At 40.3% G+C, this 20,551-nt stretch overlaps 1 protein-coding gene across 1 annotated transcript in view; it reads right to left on the bottom strand.

Annotated features, from left to right (window-relative positions):
* The window catches only part of ryr2a (ryanodine receptor 2a (cardiac)), a 255,585-nt gene that overhangs the window by 54,725 nt on the left and 180,309 nt on the right, over positions 1-20,551 (bottom strand). Inside the window, exons 68-87 of the mRNA XM_050060332.1 lie at positions 19,108-19,346; positions 18,717-18,798; positions 16,892-17,022; positions 16,215-16,342; positions 15,753-15,945; positions 15,432-15,514; positions 14,125-14,282; positions 12,580-12,667; positions 12,147-12,239; positions 10,630-10,800; positions 10,263-10,322; positions 9,874-10,008; positions 9,457-9,569; positions 8,942-9,038; positions 8,695-8,801; positions 7,229-7,280; positions 5,860-5,910; positions 5,653-5,752; positions 3,105-3,184; positions 2,340-2,416 (exon numbers count right to left, since the gene is read on the bottom strand). Coding sequence (XP_049916289.1) covers positions 2,340-2,416; positions 3,105-3,184; positions 5,653-5,752; positions 5,860-5,910; positions 7,229-7,280; positions 8,695-8,801; positions 8,942-9,038; positions 9,457-9,569; positions 9,874-10,008; positions 10,263-10,322; positions 10,630-10,800; positions 12,147-12,239; positions 12,580-12,667; positions 14,125-14,282; positions 15,432-15,514; positions 15,753-15,945; positions 16,215-16,342; positions 16,892-17,022; positions 18,717-18,798; positions 19,108-19,346 — 2,238 coding nt within the window. The remainder of the gene's footprint in view (positions 1-2,339; positions 2,417-3,104; positions 3,185-5,652; positions 5,753-5,859; positions 5,911-7,228; positions 7,281-8,694; positions 8,802-8,941; positions 9,039-9,456; positions 9,570-9,873; positions 10,009-10,262; positions 10,323-10,629; positions 10,801-12,146; positions 12,240-12,579; positions 12,668-14,124; positions 14,283-15,431; positions 15,515-15,752; positions 15,946-16,214; positions 16,343-16,891; positions 17,023-18,716; positions 18,799-19,107; positions 19,347-20,551) is intronic.

A 20,551-nucleotide genomic window follows, 5' to 3' on the forward strand; every position in this document is an offset into this window, starting at 1 on the left:
GAAGAGGTGCAATTTTGACACAGTCTGGCTCTAATTGTGTTTAAGTACCTGGATTGCCTCCATGAGCTGTGTATCACAGCCACTGCTGCAGCTCCAACTGCTGAATGGTCTAATCAGCTGTGCAAATTTCAATTAATAGCCTCAACGTTTGTTTGCTTCAGTCACTGGACTCAACTGGTGTATATTTGGGACAGTTATCAACATGAGATGGGCCTTTAATGCCTTTCACACAAAACTCTTGCGCAGCAAAGATGGTATATAATAGTATAGTATACTGATAGTTTATTTAAGCCATTATGAATATTGGGGCGTTGGTGGCTTAGTGGTAGAGCAGGCGCCCCATGTACAAGGCTGTTGCCGCAGCGGCCCGGGTTCAACTCCAGTCTGTGGCCCTTTGCTGCATGTCACTCCCCCTCTCTCTCCCCCTTCATGCTCATCTGTCCTATCAATTAAAAGCTTAAAAATGCCCAGAAAAATATCTTAAAAAAAAAAAAAAAAAAAAGCCATTATGAATATTACTTGTATAAGAATTAGGCTAGCAAATAACATATCAGTTATGAATCTTTCTCGGGATGCATGATGTATCGGGNCTTAAAAATGCCCAGAAAAATATCTTAAAAAAAAAAAAAAAGCCATTATGAATATTACTTGTATAAGAATTAGGCTAGCAAATAACATATCAATTATGAATCTTTCTCGGGATGCATGATGTATCGGGCCGATAATGGGAAATTTTTATCATTATGTAATATTCTGATGATGAAATTATTGCTAATGGCTTATGGCTAATGATACAAAGCCAAACTGCTTTCATTAAAGTTACAAAGGTAGCATCTACACACCCTGACACGTTAGGTGGTGGTATACACCCTGCCAACAAACACAGAAAGTAAGAAAAAAAAAAGCTTGCGCAGCACGCTGACTAGAGATCCATTTTTTCAGTTTCAGAGGAGGACAACATGATTGCATCCTGGGGTCTAATCCCTGACCACCGGATTCCCCACCAAATCCGCAAAATTCCTGTTGCTGTTTAACAGGTTAGACGCTGGGTTGAAGGACCGTATCCGGAGCTGCTGTCCTCCCAGTGAAGGATCAGTTCAACATCTGCCCTGTTAGCAGGGCAGCAGCGGCTCAAATCCAACACTGAGCCTTTAAATGGTCCCAACAAACTCACACCACAAAGGCTTGACTTTGTTGTTAAACCCATTAATCCACCGCCAAGGAGGTTATGTTTTCGCCAGTGTTGGTCTGTTTGTCTGTTTGTTTGTTTGTCTGTTTGTTTGTCTGCAAAACAGCTCAAAAAGTTCTGAACGGATTTTGATGAAATTTTCAGGAAAGGTTGATAATGGGACAAGGAGCAGATGATAAAATTTTGGTGGTGATCGGTTGAAATGAAGTGGATAAAATAATAAAATGGCGGGAAATCCGAGCTGCTTGGCAGAGGTCTTCGCTCTCCGAGTGCTTTTCTTAGGCCTGTCATGCTACAGTTAACTCTGACACTGTGTGTGAGCAGGCAGACTTACACAAACTTTCCCTGGCCCAGAGCTCACACCACCGCAGAGGAAGTCTCCTAGTGTCTCCGTGGGGAGGCGTCGAGGCTTTATTTTGTTTTCATTACTTGTGCATAACACATTAACATGTCTGTTTTGACAGATTATGTTGAAGCATTTAAATACTTATATATATATATATATATATATAGTGTAATATCTAAATACACTAGAAAAAAATAAATTAACATTTGAAGAGTCAGAACCGTTCTTTGTGTTTGTTGTGTTAACAATGGTGATGTCAGTTAGAGTTAGATGGATCAGGACTATAATATCTATATTTTCTGAGCACATCTTAGCCTCTCTTACCTCCAGGTGTGTGCAAACTGCAGATTATAAGCTTCTTTTTAAAATACAGAAATATGAATAATTGGCTAACTTATCTGAATTTGCAATGAGAGGCAGGTAATTATGGGTATCGGCTGGAAATAATCCATATTGTGCATCCCTAAATCTTTTATTTGATCTAGCTCCAAGAGACAACACATCTATGCCCACCTCATGTAGAGAGAGAGAACTCTCCTACCCTTCTTTGGGGAGGGGTTGCCTCACAGTATGAACTGAAACATGGATACAAAGGAGAAGGTCCATGAAGAGCTCAATGAATCTGACTCTCATTATTGGCCATTACTTTGTTTCTTTTACATTTAGTTATTAAGCACCCTTGAGTTAAACACGGTTGACTGCTCTTGGATTGAGCCTGTCAAACACCACACAGTCAGAACCCATCAACCAACCCACCTGTGGTATTTGTTTCAGTCTTGAAGCAGGAAGAGTTTGTAGAGTTACCTGCATGACTGCATCAGACCAGCCAGACTCTGAAAAAAGCCCACATCCTTTTTGTCTTTCAGATAATCCAACATTTTCTGTCCAAGAGATGGAGAGAGACCACAGAGAACAATGGAACAGCTGTATTATAAATTTGAGACCACATTCTGCTTTAAAACAAGTACAGGAGGTGGACACGATAATATGAATACACTATGGTCTTAATCTCTCATGAAGAACAGCACCTCTGACAGAGTCTAAACAAACAATACACTTCACAAGAATACTGCTTGGTCTGCATATTTCATTCACATGTTCCTGCTGTTCAGTCCAACACAACCGCCCTGCCATTGCATCGACCTTTACGAAGCTCAAAATACTCTGTTTTTGTTGACATTGTCAAAAGTATTTACATTCCATTATATGTTCATTATAAAGGTCATATTTAAAGGTGGTGTTTAAAGGTTGTATTTACACACACAAGGGTGGCAGAGTATTAGGAATACAGTCCAGTATAACATCATCGCTTACTATGAGCTCAATACTGAAACACATAATTTTGCTGAAACACATAATTTTATTAACAGTTTTTGATATCGTGGACATTAGAAACATAAAAACTATAGTAGAACAGCTGTTTTGGATTCACAAATTTACAGGTGTACCTAATAAGATGACCACTGAGTGTGTAGGGTTTTTTTTTTTAAATACATTGCAAACAGTAACAAATATAAAATCACAATAAATGTGTATGATAGAAAAAGAAGAGACTGAACAGTGAAATACCTGCTGTACAGTAGAGTTTCCTCCATTAAGAATAGCTATGCCCAGCTTCAGAGTAGAGGCCACCATAGGACCCATCTCACCTGTGAAAAGGAACCACACACACAGAGGAAACTAATTAGTCACTTATCTGCCAGGGCCATTCAAAAGTCCATGTCTCACCCAACAATGAATCAGTGCACTTTAACTTTTAATTGAATACTATAGACTGTATATGAATGTCACCTGTTACCCACTGCTTTTTAGACACCTGCTTTGAAGCCTCAAATTTGGCATTTTGGCCATTTTGCATAACTTTAAGCCTTAATAAAATATAAATGGGTGAGTTATATAAAAATTCACCCCCCTACAGTTGTCATGAATTTTAAAATAAGCTATAGGGAATAAAACTGTTTTTCCTAACCAGGCTGTGAACATGTTTATTTCTATTGTAAAGTCGGGTATTTTAACATAGGGGTCTATGGGGATTAACTGGCTTTAGAGCCAGCCTCAAGTGGCCATTAGAGGAACTGCGGTTTTTGGCACTTCTTTGTTGGCCGTAATTTTTAAGGCTTAAAGTTGTGCATATTGCAACCTTGGTTATGTGATGTTTTGATGGCGTAACCTCAGATACACACTGTATGGCCGCTGCCACGGCTGTTGCTATTTTAGTGTTTTTTTTGGGTTTTTTTCAGTTTAGTGAAAGTCAATAGACCAAATTAAAAGTGGACATCACAGTTACGTCACAGCAGTTGGGGGCGGCAGTAGCTCAGTCCATAGGGACTTGGGTTGGGAACCGGAGGGTCGCCTGTTCGAGTCCCCGTCCGGACCAAAATATGGAGCGTGGACTGGTGGCTGGAGAGGTGCCAGTTCACCTCTTGGGCACTGCCGAGGTGCCCTTGAGCAAGGCACCAAACCCCCCAACTGCTCGGGGCACCTCACCAAGGGCAGCCCCCTCACTCTGACATCTCTCCAATTTGTGCATGTATAGGTCCTGTTTGTGCATGTGTGTGTCTTTCAGACCTGTGTGTAATTGACAAGCAAGAGTGAAAACATTGAATTTCTCCTCAGGGGGATTAATAAAGTAAATAAACTTAAACTTGTGCACGCATACTAGTGGCAGAAAAACAGCAGACACCCAGAATAAAAATATCTTTGTGTGCCGCTAGTTGTCATAACAGGAATACAATAAAAAAAGATAACCTTAATATTTTTCACCCTTTGAAGCTAATTGAAGACCTTTATGGTTGCTAGAACAAAAATTAGTTGTCAAATCTTGGTAATAAACATTCTGGATGTGACTGCAAAGCACAAAACTGTATGCATCAAGAGATTTGTATGTCTTACGTTAATAATAATAGTAATTAAAAAATAGTAATAGTCTCTACGTTAATATAAACAAAGAACACAATTGCCTAAAAAAATCATGTTCAGTGTTTGATTGTATTTTAAGACAAGTTTTTCCAGAAAGTACATATTGTGTTAATGGTTTGTCTGTTTTTCACTAGCCAAATTTAGCATTAGCATTATCAGAGTTAACAAGAGCTGTAAATGCACTGTGCTACTAAGCTAGCAGCTAGCATTAGGGTTAACTCTACTCACTCATCCAAATATGAGCTGTGTTCGAAATCGCTCCCTATCACGGATATAGTGCACTATATAGTGTGTTCTCCATTTTGTAGTGTTGTTCGAATTCTCCGCGGTTAATTTCATTCACTATATAGTGGACTATAAAATACCCACAATGCACAGCAAATGTGATTGAACAAACGATGTACCCTACATTTTACTCTCGTATACCACAATGCAATGCGGTCGTCTTTTGCCAGAGGAGAAGAAGAAGAATAACTGCTAAGAGAAAAGAAACGAATAGGATGCTAGCCGGTAACGTTAGCTCACAAGCTAACAATAGCCACTTAGCTCGCACGAGCCAGGTAGCTTGTAGCTCATGCACTATCGTGGGCTATTACAGCTCACAATGCAGACACACAACCCTAGCTGACAAAACCAAACGTCCACACCATTGACATTTCAACAATTTATTGACAAAAAATACAACCACCATACAGTTCGATCATCCTCAAAGCGCCCAGTTTGTTTACATGATGCTTGGCACGTCCACTTGCGTCACAGGAGTATGCGGCGCAGCTACTGATGCAACGACGTTCAGAAAATTTCAGTTAGTGTCTGAAATCTCGTTCAGTCGTTCCCCATGTAACGTTAGTGCACTATATAGTAAACACGATATAGGAAATACTGAGTGAGTGAGTGAGTGAGTGAGTGAGTGAGTGAGTGGACGGTTTCGAACACAGCTATGGTCACTTCTGGCTACAAAAATCCAAAATGGTGACAGCCACAATGCCAAACTCAGGGCTCAAAACCAGAGCCCACAAACCAATAGGTGACATCACGGTGGCTACATCCATTATTTTTTTTACAGTTTATGTTTACAGTTTACATGCATAAACCTGAGCACTGAAAGTGACTATACAGCACATTCATCATCATCTTGCAATGTTACAGTATATGGCACTTATAGTGGGATACGGGACATTCAGTAGGTATAACCAACCTTTGCTAGCGCTGATGGTTTGAAGCACCATCTCAGCAGCTCCACGGTCATGCAGCCGAGCCTGCTGATACAACAGCTTCTGCTTCTCCATCTCCTTTTCCTATTTATGTGAAACAAGATACATGTTGTGTATGCACATATACATGTTCACAGCCAAAACCATCATGGAGACTGACAGACAGACATGGAGAATGACTGATCACCTACTTCAAAACTCTTCACTTCCTCTCCATCCTCATCTTCTTCATCATGGCAACTCTGAGGGAGCAAAGATGAGAGTTAAATGTGGACAGCAAAGGGATGATATCTTGCAAAACAGATAATGTTCATATTTTGTGGAGTATTTTTAAAATATCCTTACTGTATATTTTTCTATCTCCATATTTATGTTTCTTAACTTTTCTCTTACTATCTTCTTACTATATAATGACGAAAAACTCTGTCTGTGTGTGGGTGTGTCTGTGTGTGTGTCTGTTCTACATTTTTCTCCTCACTGACTTGGTCAATCCATGTGAAATTTGGCACAGTGGTAGAGGGTCATGGGAGGATGTGAATGAAGCAATCAATCCATCAATTGGCCAAAGGGGGGCGCTATAGCAACCGACTGAAATTGCAAACTTTGAATGGGCATATCTCATGCCTGGTATGTCGTAGAGACATGAAACTTTGCACAGAGATGCCTCTCCTCATGAGGAACAAATTTGCCTCAAGAACCCATAACTCCCGGTTATAAAGATTTTCCGCCATTTTGAATTTTTTGAAAAACACTTAAAATTGATCTCTTCCTAGGAAGTTTGACCGAGCTGCATGAAACTCGGTGAACATAACCTAGGGACCAATATCTAAAGTTCCCTCTTGGCAAAAGTTGGAAAACTTACTAAAACTGAGCTTCTATAAGGCAATGAATATTGCGGAGGGCGTGGCTCATCACATAAAGGTGTATAACATCTCAAGGGTTTCACCTATCACCACGCAACTTTGTAGGCATGTGACCACACATAATCTGAGGGGACCCCTCCATTATTGACCCGATCAAACAAAATGGGGGTGCTAGAAAGCTAATTTCTTATCTAGGCCTAACCGCCATATCGATTTTTACCAAACTTGGTAGATATGTAGAACAGGACGCCTCAAGGTGACTGGAGAAATTTAACAACAGAAAAATGCTTAAAAATGGCTAAAATGCGACCATCGCTGTGGCTCCCCCTGTGGCCTAATGTTTGTTTTTTTTCTAATTTTTGGTATGACTAAGTCATGGTATGGTATGCTGTACATTATCATGGAAACTGTCAGTGTGTCATTCTGTCAGTCAGTCATTCTGTCTGTCCCACGTTTTTCTACACACTGACGTGGTCAATCTATGTGAAACTGCACATAGGCATTGAGGATTGGCATAGGTAGAAGGTGACAAAGCTACTAATGGATATGGACTGGTACTTCTTTACTTTTCTCTTTATTGTTATGCATCAAACCACCTAAGCAAATTACTAGTATGTGAAAACCTACTTGGCAATACACCAGATTCTGATTCTTAGTAATGAAAAGGTTTCTAGTACTAGTATTAAGCAGCTGGTACCTTAGCCATGATGTCAGCATAGGCCATGTAGAGATTATCCTCATCCAGTTTACTGCAACAGGAAATACAAGCACACACATTAGCACAAGTTGATTGGCTACAAATACTTGGCACACATAACTTAACAAGTTTTATTATGTAGCTGCTTTTAAAAGGATAGTTAACCCTAAAATAAAACTATACATATTTTCCCCCTTACCTGTAGTGCTATTTATCAGTTGAGTTGAGCTGTTGCGCCCTGAAAAATAGGTGCTTGGGAATGCATGCATGCCGCGACGACAACGCTGTGACGTTTGAGCACGTCTGCCATGTGTCTACATTGAAAACAATGAATCTGAGGGTGCAGAAAAGGTGGCATGTGTATGGCCCCTAATTGCGTCCTCGGCTGAGCTGTAACGTTAGCTAGCTCAGTGGTGCTTGGTGAGCTAGCATTGGATGTGAGCATCATTCTGTGCAGTGATACGGTAACAGGTGTAGTTCAATAGAAAGAAAATAGTATCAACATGAATCTGCTCACAGCAAGGTTTGTGAATTATCTTAAGTAACTGTGTCATGATTTCTGGAAAGAGACATTGCTGCTGAGTTTCTCATTTTTTAATCTAGACTGATAATTAACACTATAGGTAAGAGAGACTAGAGCTACCGCCTTGCAGTTGTATGCCTCCAGTCAAGTTGCACTTACAATTTATATCCATGTCTGTAAAAACATGAATGCTTCACACACATCTTTACCCTAACCCTTAGTATTTTTTTGTAAAATTTGTCATAATTTGTGTGTGAATTCTTCAGTTATGGCCAAAAAGAAAAAAATGTTTTGTGAGGTTACAGTGTCTGATCAGTTCATCGCTGAGTCTACGGGGACGTTTGTGCAAATTTAAAAAAAAATCCTGTAGGGTGTTCTTGAGATATTGTGTTCACCAGAATGAAACGAATGGGCAGCCTGAAAACATAATGCCACAGCTGTTGACAGCATGGAGGCATAAAATAATTTTGATTTTGGAGAAATGTCCCTTAAGCTTTTTTATGCACCATTGACTCAAATGTCTATCTGGCTATGCAAGGTACTGGTACTGTTGATCCAACTAAGAATCAAGCAGTGCTGAAAACAGCTTTTAGCTATTTTGAGCTAATGTTTTTGAATCAATGCCGGCTGAAAGCAATCAATGAGCAACCTCTCCCTGTACGGCACACTGTACCCACCTGATGTGAAACAGCAAAGACTAGAGAGATAAACACGTGACTGTTGAAGGGAGTTGAACATCAGTCAACAGTCAGACTGATCCAGATGCTTTTTTCAGGTGGTGGCAAGGATAAAACACCAGTAAATGTATAGCTTGACTTGGCCAGATAAAGACAGCCCTTCTTTTACAAGATATGTAACTGTTAACATATTAACTGTAACTAATGCTGGAACAGAAACACTTGGTAGAACCTTGTACCTTATACATATATACATGGGAACCCACCACTTCTCTGTGAGGGCTGTTCTGCTGAACAGCTGAATGAGCTGATGCAACGGATCAATGTGTTTCACCCCCTCCTCTTCATCAGATGGCTCCTGGTCTCCTGGTTTCTGAGATAAAAACACATTATCAATCACAGGCGACATTACAATACACTGAGAATAGCCTTCAATAGCCTCAGAGTAGAAGAAATTCTGCCAGGGGTCGAAATAATGCAATTTGTCTTACATTTGTATTATAATTAACTTACAGCGAGGTCCTCTATGAGTTTATCTTCAAAGTAATGTTCCTCTGCCTCAATCCAGGACTTCTCATAGCCCTGCAGGAACAGGTTAACAGCCCGGTGCCTAGTTTGGGGGAAAATGGGTAAGAATAAAAACTTCCTCACAAGATAGACCAGACCTACAGTTTACACACATGCACACTCTGTATATTGGGATTGCGGGATTTTTAAAATATTTCCAGCCGGCCACCGTCAGCCCAACAACCAGTGCTGATATGTGTGTTCTGTCCAGTTATTTTGATTTTAATGAGTAATGAGTTGCCCCCACTTAAAAGGACAGACTATCACAGACTATTTTTGTGCACGCAGAATAAAAGGTTACATTGTTCTTGGAATGAAGAAAACAGTAGACGTGTTAAAAGAGAATATATAAAACAAATGGCGATGAATTTGGCCAACTGCCTGTTGCCGATCTATTTTGTTCAACTGCCAGACCCTAGTGTATGAGTGCGTTAACTAAATAACTACATACGTAACTGTACCTGGGCAAGTTATAGAGCGGCGCCATCCTGAAGCAAGCAACTACTGCTCTCTTCCTCTGTTTGGACAGCAGTTTGTGCCACACAGCCTTCTTACTGCGCTGAGGATGTTCAACCTAAACACACAAACTCAACAAATAACTATGGCAGTCTTTCTCCTGACACAGGTCACCATCAGACATGCTTTTGTCTATTTTTGGCCTTAGAGGACCTTATCATTATTAAAGTTTCCCTAAGAGGTGGCTGCAAGAGGAGCACAAATATACAGTTCATCAACCCAAACGTGATTATATAGAGCTGTAGATATTATATGGGTAGTTCCAATTATTGAAATGCAATGTTGCAAATGTCTTCTGACCTGGGTCATCTTTTATTCTTCTAATAACACACACACACACACACACACACACACACAAACACCTGGTCTAGGTGGAATAGGACATGAGCGATCTCCAGGACTCTCTCCACAGTCTTCTCTGGGTCAGAGGTGTCCTCATAGTGATTGGGGAGGTCTCTGTACAGAGCCATCTGCCAACGAATAGCTGGGTCCTCCAGCTGTGCAAGACACACATACAGTCACAAACACATGCGTTACAATGTGTGTCAAAGATGTGGACCACTATGAATTTTTAGATCGATTATATGTGGTGGATTTGAGCTACAAATGTTGTAGCTGTTACCATTTAGTCTATCACATTTTTATTTCTCTTGTGTAATATAAAGCATAGAGTTAAGTTCAGTTTATCCCAAATATATATATCTACTTGCAGTACATACACTCTTAATTCTCAAGCTTAAAGTATTCCTACCTTTCCCTGTAAATGGAGATTATTCCTGATGATCTCTCGAACTTCTTCCTCCGTATCTTTCTGTGAACAGAGAAAATGCATGATTTTTTGTGACACAAAGCCAACCATTAAATAATAGGCCTTGAATGACATAAAACAATTGTAATGAAATCATAAGCAAAAAATAAATATGGCAAATTAAACATGTATGTTTTGGTGGTATGATGTAACTTGAACTATTTGACCTAAAGTAAATGTGAGGGATGTTCTTATTAATCTATGAAGTTGTATAAATTCATCAACTCAAACTCATACAGCTGCTTGTCCCATACATATCAGAAAAAAACAGCAATTTTCACAATCTAGTAGACAAGTGATGTTTTCCTACCTGGGTAAAGCGGTTCTTGGCCAGTGCGATGAGCTCTTGCTCTCCGGGGGCACAGATGTTGAGTCCAACAGGCAGCAGGCGCTTCAGAGTGGCAACTATAAGACTTGTCTGCATCGAGTATCGATCCCCCTTCCGCTTCATCTTCTTCCTCTCCTGGTCTGACACTATTCCCTGAGACAAAGTCAAACATCAGAAGACAATAAATGCACACTGGTCTATTAAGTGTTGTGTTATCTTTTCCATTATGTTCATATACTTCACCCCCCAAATAACCATTTGTATATCATTTGTTTGAAATTTGATCATTGTCGCTATTAGCCCATGTTTAATGTTTAATAAACTAAACTTTACAGCACTTCACTGAAACCCTACCTCCAACTACTGTTTTGGAGCTGTTGAGAAAGGAGAACTGTTGTGCAGCTGCATATTTTCAAACAGGGGAATCACTGTTTTTGCATTTTATTTTGATAACAGTCTATTTTTATGATACTGCTTGTGACATCTCAAATGTGGCTCTGACTTGCAACTGAAAACATGTTTCCATTTCATAGAAAATACTGAGATATATATTGTGTATCGCCAGACAGCCTGTAAATACAGAGATATTAATTTTTGTCCGTATTGCCAAGCCCTACAGTGTGAGCAAAGAATCCAAAAACTGAGAAAATTATTGATGAATTGAAGTCATAGGGTCCACATGTAACAACAGCAAAATATACCAAAACACCAGTTTCCAAACTCTCACACAAGTGGTGCAGTATAATCAAAGTCTCATTTTTCCAGATTTATGCTAAGTACTTCCCAAACAGACAGTCCTTTCTGATGGGGAACTGAATAGAAAGTAAAACTTATCTATGCTTTCCTCAAAGCCAGACTCCATTGACAAAAACTGTAATTTTACCTTGCTAAGCTGAGCTGCTGGTCTACCACTGCCTCCGTTTGTGTTTGTTTTATTATGTGAATTTGGTGAATCTGAACTAACCCTTTAAAACACCAAAGTCACACAACAACACAAACAAACTAACTGATTGAGGCAGCAGTAGTCCAGCGGCTCCTGTGTTTAAATTACTGCTTTTGTCAATGGAGTCTGGCTTTGAAGAAAGCATAGACAAATTTTACTTTCAGTTTAGTTTTTAAGAGTAAAGTTTTAGCAAACGTGCATGTGTTTGGGAGGTACTGAGCATACAACTGGATAAAGACAATGGATTATATTACACCAGTTGTTTAAGAGTTTGTAAACTGATGTTTTGATATAGTTTCTCTGTTGTTAAACATGGACTTGTAGGACTTCAATCCATCAAGAATTTTTGATTTCTTCATTCACCATGGAGGCATGCAAGAAAAATAAGGGTTTCTTCCAGAATTTAATGTAACACAGGGTGAGTAATTGATATACCATTAGTCATTTGGAGGGTGAACTATTCCTTTAAATGTGCACTGACACAACACAGAAGTGACAAGCAACAAACTTCTGACATGTAAACCTTGATTCATCCCTTCTATCCATGTGTCCATACCTTGGACATCTTACACTTGGTGTCAGTGATGAGGAAGGACATGTTGTTGATTTCATTCTGGACCACAAAGTTCTGCTCTTCTCTCTTAAAGTTCTGCAGAAAGATGACAACATTCATCACTCCAAGGTACTGTTGTGCTGTCTGATGCTGTATAAGCTTCAGACTCTTGGGTTAAAAACAAGGTCACACACACACACACACACACACACACACACACACACACACACACTGTACGTACATATATACATATATATACATATATATATATATATATATATATATATATACATATATATACACACACACACACAGTACATATATAGCATTAAGCAGGGACTTTGTAACAGCCCTATAGTGCAATCACTGTTGAAAACATTTTAAATCAGCTGCATGTTATTGTGTTTCTTTGTAACCCCCTCAGTGATTTTCTTACATGAGACTTGGCCCAGAAGATGAAAACCTCGGCCACCATGCGAAACAGCTCTTCAGCCTCTGGGTTGGACTCTTTCAGCCACCTGGCCCTGTCAGTATATCAAGACAGTTTAATTCATAGTGGCAATACTTAAAGGTTCCCTGTGGAGTTTAGACCTGTTATGTGCCAATGGTTTAACACTATACACTGATCAACAGGTAGCGATGACAAAGACAGGGAGGAGGAAGACTGCAAGCTAATAAGCATGGATGTAAACACTGCTGGATTTAAAATACTTAAATCACAAATGTTTAATGGCAAAGGAAATACACTCAACATGTTTGCTTAACATGCTCAAGGATACACACAGTCTCATTCATGAAATGTTTGTAAATATGTGCGTAGATTTGCACATAAAAAACATTGGTTCTAAAAACCTACACCGCCTTCATGAGCCCTGTGAAAACTCAGATTTGATCATAGGCATGTGTGTATGTTCATGAATACCAATCAATTTTAAACTGATAGTGTGCTCCTGCTAGTCAGTAATTAGCATACATCCCCACCCATGATCACCAGTGACCACCATATATGTAGGTGATAATTACTATGGATAGGTGCATCCTGTCAACCTGCGAACACAGAGCATACAAAGGAGAGATAGAGAAAGAAAAACGTTTCCGACCTTGAGATTGAAATTATATATATATTTTTTTAAAGATATTTTTTAGGGCATTTTGCCTTTATTGTACAGGACAGGTGAGTGTGAGGGGGGGAGAGAGAGAAGGGGGACATGCAGCAAAGGGCCACAGGCTGGATTCGAACCTGGGCCGCTGCGGCAACAGCTTTGTACATGGGGCGCCTGCTCTGCCACTGAGCCACTGAGACCCCGGGATTGAAATTATTTTCTCTCTCCTGGTTGATACAGGTTGGAAAGGGATGTCAGAAATGTAGAAAACACATGTATTAAGTCAATTTAAATAACTCATTCACATTTTTAATCTTTTGTCACGTTTTACTTACATGTTTCAAAGGGATTTATGTACTGTGAACATAACAGAGCACAATACAAATTAAAATTGTAATTTTTAATAATGCCAGGCAATATTCCTTATTTACACAAGCACTTCAAGCACTCAGAAGCACTCAGAAGCACTCAGAAGCACTCAGAAGCAGGTGTAGATTTTGTAAATACCTATGAAAAGATAAGACCTACTAACATATTGATGAATTGCCAAAATACACACTAATTTCCTTCTGCAAACAGTTTACACACAAATTCATTCTGCTTACATTTCATGAATGAGACCCAGTGTGTTTTGGTGAGTAACACTGAATTTAAACATAACTTCTATTTGTTTACAGAAAAACTCCACAGGGTCCCTTTACTGTAAGAAAAACAAAGTCCTTATATTGTAGACACAGACTACTAGTCCCCATATCCCTCATTCTTTCTTCAAAATAAATTAAACATGCAGCTTATCATTATTTATACAGAGCATCTACATTAATAATGTTCGATCAAAGGAAGAGAATCGTTGGAACCATCCAATAAGCGCACTGTACCTGTTGTAGTCAACAAATCTTATGAGGAGAGGGTAGAAGGCGTACAGGTCTCTGACCAGTATGGTGAACTGGTCCATGATGAGAAGCTCTGTCTCTGACATCTCCCCCCTCCCCTCTGCCTTGCTGTGTTCCTCATCCATCAGCACAACTGCTGCTTTCTACAGGACACAGTAACACACAGCTTTCTCTCCATTTCAACAACAAATATACTGTCATCCTAGTGGTAGTATTAGGAGTAGTATTACAGTCCTACTTTGCAAAAATATTGCATTAGACTTACAAACTTACTGTTACATTATTTAAAGCTGGGGTAGGCAGTTTCATTTTTGGTGTCTTTAGGCAAACATTCTATAATAAACTTAGTGTAACGTAATTCAAGTGGACTGAAAGAAAACTGGACCTCTGCACCTCCTCATGACTCTTATTTTTCAGGCTTTAGAAAATCTAGACTGTGGCAGGAGACCCTGGCCAATCACAGGTCATTTCAGAGAGAGGGAGCTCCTATTGGCTGTCCTACAAATGCAGATGCAAATGCACATCCCTTCTGTGAAAACCTGATTTAATGGTGTAGAATCCTGCAGAGAAAGTTGCTATTTGCAAGAGCCTAAAATCACAGTGTGTCCTCTGCCTCTGTCTCTGTCGCTGCAGATCAACTCACTGGGAGGACAGCTGGCAGCAGTTCTGGAGACTGACCCCTAGTCAGCAGCCACAGCAACCCGACTGCAGCCAACGCAAACCCCACATCCTGGGGACTGGACAGCCCCGACTCCTCATCAGATCAGCAAGCTTTCTGTTGCTGTCATTACACAGGTTAGACCCAACGCTGCCACTGATCATCAGCCTACTGTGAAACCTGGCACTGAGGGGTTTGTGCCAGCAGAAATGGAGTTGCTGCAGCTGCTGATGAAAGTTCCAGTTCCAGAACTGCTGTCCACTGTCCTCTAGGGCAAGTAGTTCACAGTGGCAGGGAGCAACTGCTGTACAAGTGAAAGATTAAGTAAATCAGTGTATGGAAAAAGCCTAAACTACCATATGAAGTGTGTGCATTTGCACATGGTCGTCTGGTGGGAGGGGCTTAGGACACAGAAGGGAAAGCTGTACAAGGTGGGTATATTTTCAGAGTCTGCCAGGTTTTTTTGCCTTTCCAGATTTTTGCCTACCCCAGCTTTAAGTCACTGCTTGCACATCTCTGATAGCTTAAGATGGTATTACATGAACATATGTATATACTGTGTGTGTTTTTTAAGTCCACCGATATTCTAATGAGCTAAATAACAATCTTTAACATAATAAATGACAGGACTCACTTTTTTGAGTTTCTCCATCAGAGGCAGAAAATGGGTCTTGAGCAGCTGGGCTTTGGCCTTGCTGATGATTGGCTGAGAGAAGACTTTGAAGCAGGAAAAAGAGACAGCGTTTAATGACTAGGCATAAAAAAGAATTGTGTATATGTGTGTCGAGGTGACTGATGCGGTGTGGCAATTCAAAGCTTTTTTGAACCTTTTCATGCCACCTGGAATTATATTTAAGACAATTATACAGAAACAAAAACCTGACAACATTACGTAAAAATACGTCAAGTCATTATCACACACACACACACACACACACACACACACACAGTTTACCAGCTAGCCTTTTCATCCAGGCTCCTTCATCTATTCCCAGGTTGTTGTAGATGATCTTGAGGATGTTTCCCAGCAGAGTGTTCATGTGTTCAGAAGTCACCGAGGTGCAACAGCTGTCAGCTTTGTCTGGGTTGCTCTCTGGTCCATGCTCCCACCAGTGAGACATGTAGCTGCACAACATCGGCAACACCACCTAGAGAAAATGGAAAAAAAACATGCTACAATCATAAGGTTTATGTTGAGTTTTATTAACCTCTGTGGGGAAATCAATCTTCTGCATTAACCCACTGAGCTATTTAGTAGCAGTGAGCAGCCAATGGGCACCTCAGGTGTGGCAGCTCGGGTTTAGTGGTATGACAAAAAACAGAGCACCTTGAGGGAAACAAACTCATGTGGATAGGGGTACAACAGATAAAAAGTTGATGTGTATTTTCAAGTTTGTTAGTTAGTTATATGTCCCACCTCCATAACATGGGGCATCTGAGTGTATCGCATGCCAGACTCTGCCAGCTCCATGATCTCCTCCAGGCACTTGTCTAAGTTTGGGATCAGAGGACAAACCTCCCCCACCTGCCCTGGAAGACCTAGAGCTGAGAGGTGGAAAGACAATATACATAAACAATGAATATACACATCAATATATAGCTCAATAATTACACACACACACACACACACACACACACATACGCACAATTAACTTTGCATTTCAAGCAGAAGCTACGTAGCGTGCCTGCTAACACTATCACTGGTTTCCACAAGATGTTACTTTTTGCTCATGCCATATCAACACCTGCTGAGTCATTTCTGAACAGTCAATGCTGTGTTTGTCCTCCATTAGAAAGGAAGAGATCTATCTGGACTTATCAGTCTTTTATGGTTGTGGTGATGATAAATGACCAGACTACCATAACTAACAGCAACTGATGGTCGTGTAATCTAAGTGCTTTAGACGTTACTCTGTCATTTGAATCTCACAGTAACACACGATGAGCTCAGTTACTAAGACACTAATTCTCAGAGGATACAACTACCTCAAGACTTGTATTCATTGACTTGATGTTATTCCATCCTCTCATATTTGTAGAATTCAAGTGCACAGAGTGGCTAAACATTGAAATACATATCACACTCATGCGTACCTGTTCTGTCTTTAGTTCCTTTGCTGTTGTAGATAGAGAAGCTGTTGAACTTGTTGATGTGAGGCTCAAGGAATGCAACAGGAAAGGCTCCTGAGAAGGCAGCTAAACACTTCCCTAATGCTGGACGCTGTCTGGAGAGGAGGATAGGATAGGATGGGATGGGATGGGATGGGATAGGATAGGATAGGATAGGATAGGATAGGATAGGATAGGATAGGATAGGATAGGGTGGGGTGGGGTAGGACAGGAAGAAAGGAGACAAGAGGAAACAGCAAAGGAGAGGAGATAAATATTTTTTTCATTATTATTATTTCCATATCAATATTTCTTTTGTTGATAAACTGTAATAATATGCAAGATTGCCTATTTTTTCTTAACATGCTAAAAACCATAAAATATTCAGATAGGCAGCTTTGTAATATTGTTTCGTAATATAACATTTGGTGATATTGTTTAATAAGTTTAGATTAGCCTTTCCTTTCTCTTGTCTTATACATTTAGGAAACTCAAAATTGTGAATTTGTAACTAAACCAGTGTTAACTGTGTTGGTCTTTCGTCAGCTATTAGAAATACCATGGATTGTTAATTGCCTCTGTTTCATCTTACTTAATCTGCTTCCTGTGCTTAAATTTCAACATCTTTATCTCCTGGTTCAGACACTGGGTTTGAAAACTGTTTGCCAGTGTTTTCCTCAAACTGAAAAGATGCTGTTAGGGACCATATGCTGACTCCTGTCATTTGCAATGCAAAGACTATTACAGGAGGAACATTTGTGCAGTGTGAAATTCAGATGAACTGAACACAAATAAACTGCAGGTAAACCAGATATAGTGCAGGAGGAGGCATTTGGATTTTATGAAGCTCAGCACTGGGTGTGTTTTTTTACAAGGTAATAGTAAATTAGCAGTGATAATGTGTTTGTTAGAAGTTTTACAGTCACAGCTGTAGTACATCTGCAATGTTAAATTAATTAATTCCTCTCATTCTGCCATAAGTATTTTACACACAATGAAATACTGAGCTTGCTGGATAAAGAAGTAGAAGTACATCAGCACATTAATGGGGTTCTTATGCTGGTCTCTTTTCTCTTTTTAACACACATTTGGTTTCTTATTGGTTCAAACAGTTTATGGCTGTGCGATTTCTCTGTCACAATTACGCTGGGTCTGCTCCATTTCAGTATGCCTGTGCACCACTTAACATGTAATGGTGATGGCCGATAGCTGCTTAAATGGAATGTAATCTGTCAGCCAGCAGCAGCAACCATGTAACTGTCAGCTGACAAAACAAACATTAATGTCAGCCTACAGGGCAAAAACCATGGTAGCTTTCTCTGCTGACAAATAATTGCCTGTATGGATAGTAATGTTCACAATATGATTTTATGTAACCTGGATGACATTCATCAGTTCTCTGTTTTATCAGTCTCTCTTGACTTGTTTGTGTTTGCATGGGCTACGTGGTCATGGTGGCATATATGCTGCGCTCGCCGCTAAAATTTAGTGGAGGATTACCTGTCAAATGGTGTGCAGACTCCACCTACTCAGCACAAAGCAGGCGTACACTGGCGTGATAATGGTGCGGAATCACAGTATGCAAAGTTTGCGTGTTGTCATAGTAACATAAGATGTGGCTTTGTAGCTTTGCTATTTTCGCAGATGTTATGTTGGTATGCTGATTTTGAGTTGTATTCGATGCCCTCTGTAAACTCAAATACTCTTCACAGTACATGTAAACTTCCATACAGATGTGGAACAAACGTGATTATATGACAGGTTACTGTACCTTCAATACGGTACATGTGTACTGTAGGGTTTACTGTACCTCTCTACATAGATGCTTTTGTTGGTTCCCAGAAAATAGAGGCTGTTGAGGATTCTGTAGCAGGAAACCTGGACATCATCCACTGAGAGAAAGAGAGGTGAACAAAAAAGATGTTTGCAGTTTACATTTCAGGGAGTTCTCTTCTTTGATTTTAATGAAAAAGAAAAAAAAAACATTTTTCCTGTAAATGACCAACTATTACATTTTTCATCGGAATTGAACATGAAATTTCATGCTGGAAATGTGATATTACCCATTAGATACAATTTTTAACCGATATGTAAATACATGAATTTGTTCTTTAAGAAGAAAACATTTGAAACATTAACTGTTTGGATTTCACCGTCGATGCCTCAAGCCAACATAATGAGTAGCACAAGTCAATACGCACATATGAGGTCTTCTCCAAACATGTTTTGTCCAATGTGTTCGAACAGAGAGGAGAGGACGGGCAGCAGAGCGAAGGTGGTGTAGTTGATAATCTGAGTGACACCTCGTGGCTGCTCTCTGCTGTGGGTGAACTGGCCCAACTTCAGGTTCTCCTGTGTCTTCTCCAGATCTTCTGCTGCACTGTCAAAGTACAACCGTAATGCTGCCTTCACTGACTCCAGACCAGTCTTCATCACTGTCCTGATAAATGGGGAGAGATAGGTTTTACATTATCTTTACAAGACAGACATCTTCCAACGTGATGTATTCTATAGATCCTGATAGGGGCCGAATGGGCGTTTGCCCAGGCGCCATAGGGGGGTGTCGCCCAGGGCGCCATTTAGGCTAGAACTGCCACTGCTGGAAACTGTCGGGAAACTGTTCGACTTCACTGTGGCTTTTTGTCACCGCCTCCTGCTGCAGCAGCCTGATATTGTCCACTTTCCAGTTCATCTCGGACAAGTGCCCTGAAACTCATTCAAAGCTCTGGCTCATCACTGTGAGTTATACTCACATACGGTTAGAATACGGGTAGGATGGCCTGCTCTGGCCACCCACTCTCTCATTAGTACACCTTTTTATATGAGGCAATTCTTGAGCTGCTCCCAAATTACCTGTGTGTCAATGCAGAAAAGTGCCAGATAATCCTCTTTGCTTTCTCAGGATTTTTTATGTACAAAACTGGAAAAAGTCCATTCGTGTATTTGGCACCCTTGGCTGCAAAATGACTTGAAACTCAATGAGTTAATCTAGCTAAATGCCTTTAAATACAGAATGAAAGAATCAGAGGCAGATTCCATTAAGGCCCATTTATGCTCAACGTTAAATACGGATCCGGATACGGACGGAGCCTTCTGTCCGTGCTCTGCGTTCATTTCGTCCGTATTTCTGCACGTTTCCATAAAGCTTACGGATACGGGCCAAACGGAGCAGTACCACCGGAAACCGTGGGGGCAGTGTTGCTGTCACTATCTGATACGTAGCTCAAGTGAGACACGAAGAAGAAATAACAATTCAATTTCTCTCATCAGCAGTACTAGAGAAAAGAATTCACCGTCCTCCAGTTGCGATGTATTTAACGGCCTCACCGACCACCGCCTCCTACAACGCTGCCTCTGTTTTTGTCTTTTATGCAAGAGGTACATTATCAATATCTCCTCCACAGTCGCCATGTTTGTTTTTGAGTTTGTTGTTGTCATAAACTTTTGACGCTGGGCTGCCTCCTGGTGGATATATTGGTTAACATCCATGCCAACGTAAAGGGCGCATGGAAGTATGTGGGCAGTGACGGTAACATCGTTTGAAACAGACGTATACATTTTTGTACGTAAAGGGAGCATAAATGAGCCTTAAGATGTCAGTGTTTTTAATAGAGATGCATCTATTAGTCTACTGGTGACCAGAAT

This window comes from Epinephelus moara, chromosome 13 (genome assembly GCF_006386435.1).
Source record: "Epinephelus moara isolate mb chromosome 13, YSFRI_EMoa_1.0, whole genome shotgun sequence".
In the NCBI taxonomy this organism is placed as follows: Eukaryota; Metazoa; Chordata; class Actinopteri; order Perciformes; family Serranidae; genus Epinephelus; species Epinephelus moara.